The sequence below is a fragment of the Conger conger genome, chromosome 5 (genome assembly GCF_963514075.1).
Source record: "Conger conger chromosome 5, fConCon1.1, whole genome shotgun sequence".
NCBI classification, from domain to species: Eukaryota; Metazoa; Chordata; class Actinopteri; order Anguilliformes; family Congridae; genus Conger; species Conger conger.
The window spans coordinates 21,438,382-21,451,623 of NC_083764.1; the positions used below are offsets into that span (position 1 = coordinate 21,438,382).

Here is a 13,242-nt window from a genome sequence, read left to right on the forward strand (position 1 = left end):
TGGCCCATCCACCTCAGTGATGGTGTTAAACTGACCTTGACTTTACAGACAAAAATGCATTGTGGGCAATGGGTGGATTGATCTGCCCCTCAAAGACCAGAAAGATCTATTGATTGATTGACTCCTGGACAGTGTATTAGCTCTGGTCCAGAAATGTTCAGGGAGTTGGTGGTGGATTTGGGCTATTCTGGCTAGAGAGAACTAGGGTCAGTAAAGATTAATAGGGTCAGAGCAGAGCATTTGGCATGAGCAGCATGCATTTGGAAATCAGCCTATATCCCTTTAGAGCTGTAGGACCATGTCACACTGAGGTCTCCAGCTCCTGCTGTAATCCAATAGAGTCAGCAGGACTCATTGTTCAAAGGAGAAAAAGCATTGTATCAGTCTAAATGTAGGCTAAATGTCGTAATATTATAAAATGAAGGGTAGATATACACTAACCTGACCGTAGCATTTAAAGTAACTTTGATTGTACCGAAATACCTTATATTGGCAAGATAACCCATTATTGTTGTGCAACAGATATGTTACAGGGTTAGCTATGATAAATTGTACGGATACTTTTCAGGCCAGCTGTGGGGCTTACTGTCGCAGACGTAGGGCTTGTCCTGGTCATCACTGGAAGCCGCCTCTGCCCTCCGTCGTCCTGAACCACGGCCCTGCCGAAGGAATAGTGCAACTGTGAAGTCACCTCTGTTTATTCCCATGTATAACTGTGAGCCAATTGGCCTGTCCAGTTGTGTAGTTCCTGTGAGCCTATTGGACTATCAAGCTGTGTGTTACTGTGAAACTATTGGACTGTGCAGCTATGTGTTACTGTGAGCTTATTGATCTGCCCTGCTTTCTGTTACTGTGAACCTATTGGACTGCTCTACTGTGTGTTACTGGGAGCCTATTGGACTGCTCTACTGTGTGTTGCTGTGAACCTATTGGACTGCTCTACTATGTGTTACTGGGAGCCTATTGGACTGCTCTACTGCGTATTGCTGTGAGCTTATTGGACTGCTCTACTGTCTGTCAGTGTGAGCCTATTGGACTGTTCTAATTTATTTTATTTCCCTGCTGTGTTACTGTGAGCCTATCTATCTGGCATTGTGATTAGAGAACTGGAACTGCAGGGTCGCAGGATTTCCAGGTGGGGCACAGCAGGAGAAATCATCCTAAATCACATTAGCACAATTGGATTAAATGTAAAGTCACCCTGAAGGACAGGGTATAGTAAGGACATAAACAATGTTTGCACACTCACCCGGCCCTTGGACCTGTGCTTCCTTTTCGGAACGTCCACTTCATAGTCATCATCATCAAGGAAACCGTCCCCATTTTCATCAGCTTCCAGAACCCTCTATAGCATGTGAGCAGGAGGAATATGGCAGAGAAGCTTTACAGAGCAAATCACTGCCCTGGGTGCAGCACTGGGCATCACACAAAAGGACTGAACACCATGCTGAACACAATAAAGTCACTGAAGAAACAAGCACTCTGAGATGACCAATAGCACCTGCTACTGAATTGCTTTTGTGACTGGAAAGTGAGGTGTCATGACTACCAAAATGAGCAGAGCCACTGCGTTTGAAGCCACTTTATCTTTTAATTGATTCATACGTTTCATGACACCATTAGATTTCAGAAAACCTTGGTCGTGAGTCAATACATTTAAGAACACAACAAGATCATTTTAGTAATTTCGCTGATGCATTTTTATGACTCCAAAGTTGACTTACAGTCGATTAGACTAAGCAGGGGACAATCCTCACTGAAGCAATGTGGGGTTAAGGGCCTTGCTGAAGGGCCCAACAGCTGTGCAGATCTTATCATGGCTACAACGGGGCTCGACCAACCTTCTGGGTCCCAGTCATGTACTTCAGCCACCAGGCTACAGGCAGCCCAAAATGTAGCCATTGCCTGATAAGTGTGGAAAACACCCCCTAGTGGTTGTGGTCAGGATCAGTGTGAGGTTGAACTGATCCTGGATCAGTTGTCAGGAGCTCACCTGTATCTCGAGCAGGCTCTCCTCCTCCTTAGCGTTGCTGTGTGCCTTCCGCTCCAGCCCATCTCCTCTCAGCAGAGCCTCCAGCGTGGTGCTCTCTGCGGGCGGAGCCTCCTTCTTCTGCGCAAGCTCCGCCTCTACGGGTGTGACCACATGTCCGTGTCATTCTGACCTGAGGCCACCAGGCCCCGCCCCTCTTTTAAGCAGCGGTTCCCAAACAGGGTGGTTGTGGTGGGTGTCATGCAAAATGCAAATCTAGACCGAAGAATTAGTTCTAACTGACATTTTTAATAAAAATTACCATCATGAATACATTGTTATAGGGCACAAAATATATGTGTGAAGTACACATACAGTTTAAAAGTAAAAAGTATGAAAAAATGCAATATTTAAAAGGTTGTATCTGCTTGGAGACCATTCACTTCGGTATCTTTGAATATCCCAAAACCACTCAGAATGCAGATAATTACAACCTTATAATTCCACGGTCACGAAATGTAAAAATACACACTATATTATAATCTTTTAAATAATCTACTGATCTGTTGCCTATGACGTGCATATAATGCAACAGCACAGAGCTATGTAGAGATGTTTTGAGGGAAGGGTACGTCAACCAAAAGAGTTTAAGACACCCAGTTATTGTGCAAAATATATTTCACCAAATTAATGAATTTCATTAATTAATGAATTAATGAAAATGAATGACAATAATAATAATACAAATAATATATTTTCATGAAAGCAACAGGGGCACTTTGAGCAAATGCTTAAACACTGTGACTTACAGTGTCACATGCAATTAAGCCAAGTGTGTTGATCATGTACAGTAGCCACAGACAAGTTGAGGTCAGTAATCTGTTTAAAGGGAATCTCTCCTGTACATTTCCTGCTTACAGGCTGCCTTTCATTTCCGCAGGGGGAAAGGACAGGTTGATTTTTCTTCACATTTGGAGAGAAAGATTTGCTGCATTAGGCCACTGCGGTGTCTGCACATTGATATTCGACTGTCGTTGAGGAGACGGTTTCTCCCCCCGAGGTCTGACTGGAATAAGGAGCTGCTCCTGCATGCAGACCTCCTCCTAGTCCTACACCCCCCCCCCCACTTCCCACCCCTTCCCCCCTTCCCCAGCTCCCCGTCAGGGCAGACGACCGTTTTGAAAACAAAGAACGTCCCACGGGAGAGATCCTGCCCGACACCTCCTGCTGTCTCTGTATTTCACTACCTCCCGCATGAGACTTCATCATCAAAGCACTTATTCTCGGTTTCTAAATTCATGATTTGCCTGCTTGGGGATACACGGCTGTGTATTAATATTGGAAAAGCAGCATATTTCTCATATGTAAATATGAAACAATTGAAAAATTTAAGCTTGGAATTTTTGTCAGTTACTACCGAGTCTGACAGTAAGTGGTTCAGTAAGACGGAGTGAACAAGCAGAAGTTGAGATGGTCAACAAGAGAGCAAGCGATTAAGTGAGTGACGAAATGAGTAGAAGGATAGGACTGATACAGCAAATAACTGACAGTACATCAGCGTCCCGGTGTAATGTGTGCTGTGTCCAGGGTTGGAGACCGCTGCTCCATAGAGATAAAGGTGGAATCTGGATAGAACAGGAATGGGAATGAGGGAGGTCAAGGGTCACAGGAGGCCCCTCCTATCTCCTCTTACCCAGTCGGAGCTCACACAGTCGCAGCTGGGGGTCCACGGGGGGGTGCATCCTCCTCCTCTTCCTCCAGCACCGGGCGGGGTAGGTATACATCTGACCTGCCCCCACTCCTGCTCAGAAACACAGACAGGAAGCTGGCTTTTAACCTTTTGCTTCTCTGCTGGCTCTCAGCCAAAAACCCTTGTCGCATGTAGCTTTTAACTACAACACCACAGAGTCCTCCTAGTCTCAATACACTCTGACACCCTTTAGCTGTGCAGATCTTATACTGAATTGGCCTGCAGTTTTTCACAATATGTTTGCATTTTTAGCAGTTTTATTGCAGGTCCAATAAAATAACTGACTTTATTGCCAGTTAAATGATAATACATTATTTCATAATTTCTTTATTTTACATTTAAATTTCCATTTTTGTCATTTGGCAGACGCTTTCAATCCAAAGCGATTTACAAGTGCATAGGTTCTTCCACAGGTTAAAGCATCACATCCATAACTAGTAAAATGCACATGAAGTACTGTCATCATAAGTGCAATTTAGGGATAGGGATATCGGAAAGGGGGGGGGGGATCAGGAGGGAGGACTAAGGTACAGTTTGAACAGGTGTGTTTTTAGTCCGCGTATTTGCTCATCCCACCACCCATAGGTACTACTATGAACCATGTTACCTCACCTGTTGCGCCAGGAAAAGTTTTAATGTTTGATGGAACCTCCATTTTGCTTTCTTACATTTACCATGCTGAAGAAGGGGTCTTGCCCGAAATGTACATGCAATAAAAAATTTAATATTTTTCATAGTCATGCTTTTTATACATTATACTGTTTGCAGGACCAGCACCAAGGTACATTAGTCACTTTGAGTTCAATGCGTTTTTTTGCAGTAAGCCCACCTGGCCCACGGTGGCGCTGTTCCATCCAGATGTAGCAGTTGTTCTGCGCCACACCGGTCTGGGAGTCCAGAAAGGGCAGGCGGATGCTACGTTCGGCGCATAGCCTGGCATTGTAGCTTCGGCAGTGTTCGATTGCTTCCCTGTAGAACTGGTCACCCAGCCTGCAGGAACAGACCACAAGCAGACATCAGTCTTTGCTTTGCTAAAGATTTACTTTCAACAAATATATTATTCTATTTATTTTATTAGCCTTTGCTTATAGAGGGCAGGTTGACGGAGCACAGCTGGTCTAGCTGGGTATGAGCTAATCAAGCTGAAAGCTAATCTGAACTGGTCAACCAGCTAAACCATGTCAAACTGGGAGCTGGCCTGAACTGGTCAACCAGCTACCAGCTATTTTAAAACCTAGCTTGAGCTGCATTTATTAAAGCAGGGAGGCCAAGACATGACAAGCCTGGCAAGCAAGACAGATACACAATCCAGTGAACGAAAGTATTAACGCAAGGACCGATGCAGTACAAACTGTTCCTTGCAGATGCTGTTGCCTTGGTGACTCCAGCATGCGGCTTGATTAATTTATGGCTTTTAATAACCCGTCCCTCATGGGTACAGCCCAGCGCTGCTGTTAGGCTTGACCTGACAGTCAAAGCAGGGGGAAAGAGGACACCACAAGATGGATCCCATGGGAGCCAGGCTTGGGTCAATGCCAGAGGTCGTCCAATGAAGGACGGTTCTACATAGCAGAGAAAACCATCCTCCATCTTTAACTCCGTCCACTTGGAGTGCATAGAGGAGCTGGCCAGATCAAGCAGTAAAACGACAAACCTCTGACCTATAGAATGAGTTGGGGAGCCTTGACTTGAAAAGCATCACAGCATTGGTTTTAGATTGATTACCTGGTTGCTGGGATTTATTAAGTAAAGTAGGCTTTCAGGATATGAGGACCATGCTCACTGGGTTACTCTAATAAAGCCCATGGAGTTAATGGGAGGAGACAAGTGAACCAGCTAAACATTTTTTTGAGCTTGGAGGAAAATAGCAGATTAAAGAATTTAATCAGCCTCAATATATTCAGACCTTATGGGGCTAGTGGATGCTGTCACATAGTGAAGAGGAGTGTGTTTATAATGACACCTCTGAGGAGAGACTGCCCCTTTCTGAAGCCTCACTCATACAGCCCCTGCCCAAAGGACTGCAGAACGAAGTCTCCCTTCGGACCCTGTCAGCATCGAACGCCCGCAACTGCCCCCATTCTGTTGTGATCCACAACCCCTTGTCCGGACGATTCATAGACAATCTGAGACAAAACTGGAACAAAGAAGCCCATTGTTCAGAGACAGAGTCAATGTGAACAGAGGAAGAAAGCGAGAAAGAAGGAACTATTAGGAGTTACACAGTCATTGGGGGGAATATGGTTAAGTGATCTGGTTAGCTTTTAACTTCCATTTGAAAAGATAAAATGAATCAAAGCCATGGTTGGTCATGTGGAGATATTAAACACCATATTGTATTGAAATAAAATGTAACTTGTTCCACCATAACCATGTACACACGCATACACACACACACACACACACACACAGAAAGAGAACGAGAGAGAGAAGCACCAAATGAGAGGGCATTAATGCAAAATAAAATTAAGAAAGAGTAAGAAAGACAATTAATCAGCTGTTAGTTTTCAGAGTTTCATTGGGGCATCTTCCATCAATATCCAGCAAGTGCCTGCAATTTGCTGAGGGACTACAGATCACACAGGAGGATGCATGGCCTGCGGGGTGTGTGCGTGACATGTGACAGGATGCAGTGAGGGCCTCAGGCTTGTGACCGTTGAGAGAAACAAAGCCGGTCTTTAGCAAGCTGGCCTTCACCAGGGCCTCTTCTGCCTGCATGCATCCATCAGCTGCATTTCGTATGTCGTGTGTTACAGGTCATAGTATGTCCAGGTCCGTGCTGGTAACGGGTTATGTAAACGAGGGCTGGCATGCCTGGCAGCAGTTTTCACTCGCTTCAGTCATAAAGGAAGACAAGCAGATTGTAGGTCTATACACATCAGCAGCATGACTTCCTGCCTTTTGTATCTAAAATGGCCACAAAGTGTTTGCAAAAAGCAAAGATGTAGATTTTTTGAAGTCCATAACCCTGCCCCCAGAGACCAACTCCCCCTCCACCTCCTGTGCTCAGCTTCCTGTGTTAACATTTAGCAACATCATCTGATAATTATGCAAATGTGGGAAACCATTTGACAAACAGCACAGAAAGATAGCAGTTAGATCCTAAAATATGAACACTTTTGAAATTGTTTTACTTGGGTGTGGGCCTCTAGCAGCATCCGAAGAGTGCCTATACCTTTATGGAGGTTGGCCAGACTTAATCTGATTGCTCTCAACACAGAAACGGCAGACACCATCATCCAATCAGCCAGTGTTAGCCCTCAACAAGGCGTGTTATCACAGAGATAGCCAGCAGTTGAGATTGGACTCCCACCACATTACACACTTGGGAAAAGCTGTATAATTAAAGTAACCAGCCATTCAACATGCCACAAGGTTAATTCCTGTTCATGCCATTTTATGTTATTATCTTTTCCAGAATTATAGAAATAAAATACGATATGGATACTAGAAATAGCAGTCACTTATTGGGATTCAGGTCAGTTGCCATCAAATATGGATATCCTTTATTTGAATAATCCTGGCTCGGACAAAGGAACTGCATAATTTACATTAAAATCTCGATTTGTGCTCTGGCCATTAATTCCACAGGCCAGACCAGCTGGCACATTCCTCTTGTTTAATTCATGAATGGGTGAATATTTTTGTGTCCATTCTAAAAAATACAGCTGCCCTCAGAGGCAAAAAACATGAGCAACTGCACTTAAAGCACAGAACATTCTGGAAAAGAGGTGAATAAAGAACAACAAACACAGAAAAGTGCCATCCATTTATTTCAGGAATCACCTCAATCGCTGTTGGTTTAATCTCATGATTTAATGAATATTTGAGCACAGTCTTATATTTGACCCACCTACATAATCAAAGTAGCTCGGGACAATTAATGAGGGAGAGGTCATTAAACAAAGCAGACACAGACAGAAAGGATTGCTGAGAATAATCAGTTATTTATTCCCAACTGTATCAGACCATGCAGACACAAGAGGGCTAACCGATAAAGAAGACAGTGCTCAAAGTCTCCAAAACCCCATTTCATGGCGTTGACCTCTATTCAGTAATGTTGATATAGCTACTCATTCAGTTCTGATGCTAATCATTTGTGGAGGACCAACGGAACCGCCAAATCTCTCCATCACTCCAAAACCGTTCAGGGACAGCCCACCTAATAAATATTCATGGTACATTTCGAGTCATTTTCATCTGAATTCTGACAAGAAAGAAAGCAGAGTGCTTTGTCCTGTTATACGGTCTCTTTCTCTCACTGTCAACCCTCCTTTTCTCTCTTAAAATCATTCTCTTCCCTCCCCATTTCTTTCTCTACCCTTTCCATTTTTCTCTTCCTACCTTTCTTAGACACCTTTGAGGGCAAATAACATAAGCTACAAAATTAATTAAATCAGGAGAGCTATTTTACTTTGTGTAAATAGAGAAACACTTGTGATCAGACTTTATAAAGCTAAAATACCAGTCTGTAATGAAGACACTTCGTTACATTGCAAAAAAAAAAAATAATACATTAGGTGATGACGTATTTATTTATTTGTGACCAATGGTTTTGTGATGTAAGACTGCAGAAAAAATAACATTGGCACTCTTTTCCTGAACCAAAATGGAGACTGGGTATGGTAGGGACTTCGTTGAAACTTCTTACTTCTGTTCGGGGAGAGATAGAGTGGTGCTCAGGAACTGTGCCATTTTGCCTGAGAGATAGGAAGATGGCAAAATGGGAGGGTTGCAAGCAGCAAGGCAAAAAAAGTCAGGCTCTGTCATCCATGCGTGGTCTACAGCAGTGGTTCTTAAACTATTGGTTAGGACCCAAGATGGGCCACAGGTGTGTATGCTGAAGTGGGTCCTGGAGGCTTTGCTCATATGAGTATTTGACAGGTGCCTGAAAGGTAAGATATTAAACAATATTTCTCATTTTTAATTAAAAAATGATCTAGAGAAAATAGACATGGTGCAGGAGATCTATCACAATTGGGACCAGCATATAATGCACTGGCTAATTACACGCTCATGAATGCAACTGACAATTAATTATTTAGGGCAGCCAGAGCAAGAAAGAAAGCTAAACTAATATAATGGGTTGAGTGGGAGAGGCTTCCAGCCACTCTCTACCAACAGAAGAAAGTATACTCACACATACGTATATGACTCCCAGGCTGGGCCTTGATCAGAGGCTGGGGGGGCCCCATACTCCTAGATCAGCCCAGCTGGGAGAGGTGATGATGGGGGTTTCCCCCACTGTTTAGGTTAATTGAGGAGTATAGTGTATAGTTATTGGAAAGTTTAACTGATCGGTATTTTGGATTGAGAAATTGGCTTAATGGATTTGGCTTCGGAAACTATTTGGATAGGATGATTTTGTATATAGCACTGTATATAGTACTGGTTAAGGGTTTAGCTTGAGGTGTAGATATAATTAGAAGGGGGCTTTGGCCACCAAATAAAAAAAATAAAAAATAAAATACATATATATATATGACAACTGCAATTCAAGGTTAGCTCCACATTCACAAAATGGTAAGTAATGAACATCAGCAATGTATATGCAGCACATTGTTTTACAGTCGTATAAATATCATAAAAACATTTCAACATGGCCACAACATTTATAGGATCTGAAAATGTTTTATCTTATAATTTAAGATAGTTTAAGTTCACATTTTCTCATTAGGATTTTCTAATGCACCTGAAATTAACATTTTCTAAACACCTGATTCTGTCTCAACATTGTTAGCTGCAGCTGCAGACTATAGCAGTGCTACTCAGTGAGGTCACTGTGTCTGATGACATCACCAGCCCTTTCTATTTTTGGGGGGGGGTATCCCACTGTCTCAGGGAAAGATAGACAAGCGAGTGGCAAATACAAAGTCCCCAGGGCTTTATAGCATCGGCTGGGGGGGGGGGGGGCTATTGAATGAGAATTTAGCTGTCACATCCCCCAGAACCCAGCACGCTTCTCCTATAGAATTAACTATGAATGAGGGGAGAGTGGGGGTGGACAGAGACTGGATAAGGGGAAGGGAGATTGAAAGAGGGGGTGAGTGAGAGAGACAGAGAGAGAGAGAGAGAGGGGGAGAGAAGGAAAATGGATTTAAATACTCAGGGACATGCTGTCCCATGGTGGAGGGGGTAGAGTGCGGGGTGCTTTCACAAGAATCATGCAGGCATCATGAGCATCAGCAATAGAAATAAACCTTACAGGAAACCATTACTCTGTGCACAGTGGCACAGCTAAGCAAGGCACAAAGTGCATGCACATAGACATACAACGCATTACATTCTCCTAACTGAGAAACATTCATTGATTGACATTAATTGAAAACCATTGATGTTCCAGGATTGCAAGCACAAGAATTATGGTGCATTACACAGTTCAGTTCTAATGGTGGAAAAAAAACATCCAGACAGATCCCTCACTCACACACACAAAGAGTCAGCTGTTAGGCCAAACACACAGAAAGAACATTGTCATTTTCCCTTCAAACAGCCACTTCTCCATAAAAAAAGATCCACAGAAATAGATCCACATTGCAGACCAGAATCAGTGCTTTACATTTAACCTACTTTCTCTGATTATCTGACTGGTCCACTGTGAACAAGCTTATTCCAGTTAGCATTGAATGGAAACTCATTATCATCTGCAAATGTGTACAATTAGCCTGAAATGCACAACTTGCTAATCGCAGCCGGTTAATGCTTTTGCCTGACAGCTTTTTAGGAGGCGAGGAATATATCGCCTCAGCATCTGTTAGCAGACTGAGGTGGGGTGAGATCTATAGTGAAGATTTTGTGAATGTTAACACCAAATGTATCAGACCGCACTAATGAGCATCTCCTACAATAGCAAATGCATCCCCGCAGAATTGTGTAAAACAACAGTAGGCCTAATAGTAATATTTTGATGGGCGCTAACCTGACTACACAAAGTTCGGGAGGCATGGTGATTGGCAGTGTGGGGTCGGCCGTGTCACAGGCGGGGAGCAGATGGGGTTACTCTTGCGCCCAGTGTTCCCTTTTTCGTCAGCCCAGCTCCTGCCAGATGGGTTTGAGACCCCACTAATCTGAATCCCCGCCCCCCCCACCTCCCTCACCATAATTGTCCTGAAAGGACAAAGACTGGACATGGTACGGTGCAGTGACATCACAAAATCACAGCCATACAAAACAGACACAGCTTCATGTTCATTTTACAGTATGTGTATACGTGTCACTCTGACCTTATCATTTGGTACAATATGTCTCCCAAACAATCTTTCCAAGCATAGTCACAGGCTAAGTAGAGGGAAAACGTTCACTGTCATTTAGTTCGTTGAGCATTCCGTTTACTTCACTGAGAGGAACAATGATTCTGCATAGCCGTTGAGGTAAATTTTAGCCCAACCTCACAGATCAAGGAAGAAAGGATGTGGACTGCTTCCATCTCATAACAGGTTTTACAACACTTTTCCTAGGTTCCAAGAGCTGCCACTACAAACACCACCAAACAGGATGAGGAACCTCAATGCAAAAACAACCAAGCCTCTAGACAAAAATACAATGTAGGCTATCACAATTCTTGAAAATAGAATAATAGAAACTGAAGTTCCTGAATAAGCAACAAGCCAGTTATTTGTCTCCCTTCCAACAAAGAGCAATCCCACTGCCATGTTTTAGCAATCTAATAGCAATCTATTATACTTAAAATAAAGGAAATCATCTAATGATGAATCATGCAATGTGATCTTGATCAACATATCGAAGTATCATCTAATCTTCAGTATGTTGGTCCAATGTGTCATTAATCATACTACTTGAAATTATTCGACATATTTTGTTTACCCACTTTTATGCACGGTCTAAACCAAGGAACAACCGAACAAACTATGCATACTTTTGACGTTATCAGTCTCCAATTATCATCGTTCGGACGCATTCAATTCCTTAATCGCTTTGACAAATATGAAAGGTTGTTTTATAATCTTTGGGTTAAATTTCATCCGAATTCGGAAGGAACTATGGTCGTTTCACATCCCATGCTTTGCACTATTAGCCCAAGCAATCAAATTTCAAGAACGATATCATGCTGCATTGCACGACAGACTACCTGTACACTGGCCACCAACACCATCACATGGGATTTCCCACTTTACACGCAAGTAAAAACTGAACAGCGTTCTGGGATACGCTTCGTTTCAAAAGTAAGCAATACTCGTGTTTATGCAGGATGTCTCCTTAAGCCACTTGGGTGTTACATTGTTGCAAATTAAGTGAAATATTATGGTAACATTAATTGAATTGCGAAACACTGGGATGCTCTAATTTGATTCGCGATATTACAACGGCAAAATCTAGCTTGCTGCGATTCAGTTGTAGCCCACTTGTGCTGATAAGACGAAACATGTCAACATGCATGAAACAAGAAAGACCGAAGAAAAGAAACCGTGCATGTTTGTACTGTACTGTTCAATCAATCATTCGCATACAACCTCACAAACCGGTACTTATTATAGTCTCGCTCTGGAGATAAATGTATGACTGGAGAAAGGTTTCAATAAATAGTATCCTTCAGCAAATTTTACTTCAATGAATACACATAACATCCATTTAAAAATAATGCAATCATGTCCGCATGGAAACATGTATACATATCTGTATATTAATACAAAATATACAATGCTATTAAATGCAGTTATTTGTCCAGGCATTTAATTTTGCAAATCTAAAGTATAAATAATACAACAAAATAAAAATAAAGCACAACTTGATTTGTCAAATTATCATTTTATATATAGAATAAAACTATGCAAATAAAAAGAACTGGAAAAAGCTATAACAACTGTAATCGTATGGTGAATTCATTTTAGATCGATTTACTTTGACAGTTCCGTATAAATGTAAACAATAAAGTTCATAAACATAATTGTAATACATTTAGAGAATTACTTACGCTTTAAGTGGATTCTGAATGACAGTCGCCATTTTGCTACACTGTAACCCAATGTTACAAGTCTCAGAGTTGCGAGGAGATCAACGAAAACACCACAACCAATCAGCCTCTAGGTGTACAGCTCAAAAGCCAATACAATGCCAGTGCCCGGGCGCAAGGCGTGGCCTGTGAGAAAAACTGTCAATGCCATTTAAAAGGACTGTGCTTGTGTACCTACATTAGGGGAACTTGATGGCTACATTTCTTAAAGAGGCAGGATACATTTTGTCTTTGTAAATGTCTATCAAATCAGTATTATTCATATCCACACATAAACACATAGCGGCTGGCCAGTTGTTGGAATGGATTCCGATGGGGGAGGGGGGTTTCTGTGCTCTATTTAAGCCTAAAGCCCGCTAGTTCTGCGAAGATAAATTACATTCTTTATTCTCATTATCATCATAACATTATTCAAGCAGAAATCTTACAATGTTGCAATTTCCCACTGCACACGTACAAATAACTTCAGTTTTTAACATCAGCAGGGGATTAATAGATACGTAATACAAAAACAGTCTTTCCTGTTCTAATTTGCTCAATTTCAACAATAGT

The 13,242-nt window shown here is 42.3% G+C and overlaps 1 protein-coding gene across 7 annotated transcripts in view; it reads right to left on the bottom strand.

Moving 5' to 3' along the window:
* Positions 1-12,722, bottom strand: part of LOC133129661 (zinc finger protein DPF3-like) — a 37,913-nt gene extending 25,191 nt beyond the window's left edge. For 6 of the 7 annotated variants that reach the window (XR_009708840.1, XR_009708837.1, XR_009708839.1 and 3 more), the window contains exons 1-6: positions 12,652-12,695; positions 4,549-4,709; positions 3,663-3,770; positions 1,994-2,127; positions 1,250-1,345; positions 587-659 (exon numbers count right to left, since the gene is read on the bottom strand). Coding sequence is in view for 3 of the 7 variants with exons in the window: in XM_061243894.1 (XP_061099878.1) it covers positions 587-659; positions 1,250-1,345; positions 1,994-2,127; positions 3,663-3,770; positions 4,549-4,709; positions 12,652-12,683 (604 nt within the window). In the remaining 4 variants the exon portion in view is untranslated. Of the gene's footprint in view, positions 1-586; positions 660-1,249; positions 1,346-1,993; positions 2,128-3,662; positions 3,771-4,548; positions 4,710-12,651 lie in introns of all 7 variants that reach the window. The other variant, XM_061243897.1, reaches the window with a different exon arrangement.
* Positions 12,723-13,242: the final 520 nt, after the last annotated feature.